This window comes from Aethalodelphis obliquidens, unplaced genomic scaffold, assembly GCF_003676395.1.
Source record: "Aethalodelphis obliquidens isolate GAN/ISIS:26980383/991018 unplaced genomic scaffold, ASM367639v1 scaffold160, whole genome shotgun sequence".
NCBI lineage: Eukaryota > Metazoa > Chordata > Mammalia > Artiodactyla > Delphinidae > Aethalodelphis > Aethalodelphis obliquidens.
Genome location: NW_020838104.1, coordinates 622 through 2,345, shown reverse-complemented (window position 1 = coordinate 2,345; position 1,724 = coordinate 622). Strand labels below are relative to the sequence as shown.

The window sequence follows — 1,724 nt, the reverse complement described above, 5'->3', positions numbered from 1 at the left end:
AGCGGCGGAGGCAGCAGCAGTGGGCTGCAGGCTGCTGCGACTCGCACCGGTGCGCTCCTGGCAGCGCTCGCCATACCAGGTGACTGGGACTCGCCAGATCGGCTGGCCCGGGGTCCCCCGCCCCAGCTCGCGCTCGCGCCCCCGGCCCGGGTTCCGGCGCCCACCCGCCCTCCTGCCCTCTCCCGCCTCTCCGCCCCCCAGCTCGCGGGAAGGGAGGTCGCGGCAGCGGCCCGGGGGCACCGGCGACCGTGGCGACAGCGGCGACAGTGGCGGCGGCGGTGGCGGCGGCGGCTGCGGCGGCGGCGGAGGCTGCGGCGGCGACCGTGGCAGAAGCGGTGGCGGAGGCCTCCGTGGCGGAGGCGGAAGCAGAGGTGGAGGCTGAGTTGGAGGCCGAGGCCTCAGTGGAGGAGGCAGTGGCGGAGGTCACCCTGGGGGAGGCGGCGGCAGCCCTAGCGGGGGAGGAGGCGGAGGCCTCCCTGGCGGCAGCGGCAGTAGCCGTGGCGGAGGCCAGTGTGGCCGAAGCCGCCGCGGCGGCAGAGGCTGCGACGCCCCCCTTGGGGGAGGCGGAGGCGGATGCGGATGCAGATGCGGAGGTGGCGGCGGCGGTGGCCGCCGCGGATGCTGATGCGGAGATGGGCGGGGGCTCAGGGGGGATTCCGGACTTTCCTATGGCTTCGCTGTACGTGGGCGACCTGCACCCTGAGGTGACGGAGGCAATGCTGTACGAGAAGTTCAGCCCAGCCGGGCCCATCCTCTCCATCCGCATTTGCAGGGACAAGATCACCCGCCGCTCGTTGGGCTATGCGTATGTCAACTACCAGCAACCGGTAGACGCCAAGCGGGCCCTGGAGACCCTGAACTTTGATGTCATCAAGGGCAGGCCAGTTCGCATCATGTGGTCCCAGCGGGACCCCTCGCTCCGCAAGAGCGGGGTGGGCAACGTCTTCATCAAGAACCTGGGCAAAACCATCGACAACAAGGCGCTGTACAACATCTTCTCGGCGTTCGGCAACATCCTCTCCTGCAAAGTGGCCTGCGACGAAAAGGGGCCCAAGGGCTACGGGTTCGTGCACTTCCAGAAGCAGGAGTCCGCCGAGCGGGCCATTGATGCGATGAATGGCATGTTCCTGAACTACCGCAAAATTTTCGTTGGGAGATTCAAGTCGCATAAGGAACGAGAGGCCGAAAGGGGAGCCTGGGCCAGACAGTCCACCAGTGCTGACGTCAAGGATTTCGAGGAAGACACCGATGAGGAGGCCACCTTGCGATGAAGACATCCCAGGAGCGAGCCAGCCAGCAGAGCCAAACCTTGGCTCCCACCCGGTTTACAGCCCCACCCTTTGCCCCCCTAACCCACCAGCAGTGTATTGTATTGGGAGTGCAGGTCTCTCTCTCTCACAACCGCCCCCCCGCCCCCCACCCCCGTCTTCCTTCCCTCCATCTCTCCCTCCCTCCACCTGTCTCAGTCCCTCTCACTCTGTGTCTCTCTCTGACTTTCTCTCCACTCCCCTGTCGTCCCTACCTCTCCTCTCCCCTCCCTTCCCCCCACACCCACCTTGGGTGCTGTGAATAATCTTGCTAATCTGTGCCACTTGACAGGTTAAAGGCTGTCTTCTCCTTGTGGTTTGGTTTAAAAAGCACTTTCTCTCTTTGTTTATTGCACAGGTGATACAATTTCATGGTAGAAACATCAGGAAGGAGAAGGAAATCAGATGAGGGAAACC

At 64.6% G+C, this 1,724-nt stretch overlaps 1 protein-coding gene across 1 annotated transcript; it reads left to right on the top strand.

The window, feature by feature from the left end:
* The first annotated feature begins 653 nt into the window (after positions 1-653).
* Positions 654-1,413, top strand: LOC113616559 (polyadenylate-binding protein 1-like 2). The gene has a single exon (XM_027099954.1). It carries the CDS (start codon positions 669-671, stop codon positions 1,269-1,271), a length of 603 nt encoding a protein of 200 aa, XP_026955755.1. The 5' UTR covers positions 654-668; the 3' UTR covers positions 1,272-1,413.
* Positions 1,414-1,724: the final 311 nt, after the last annotated feature.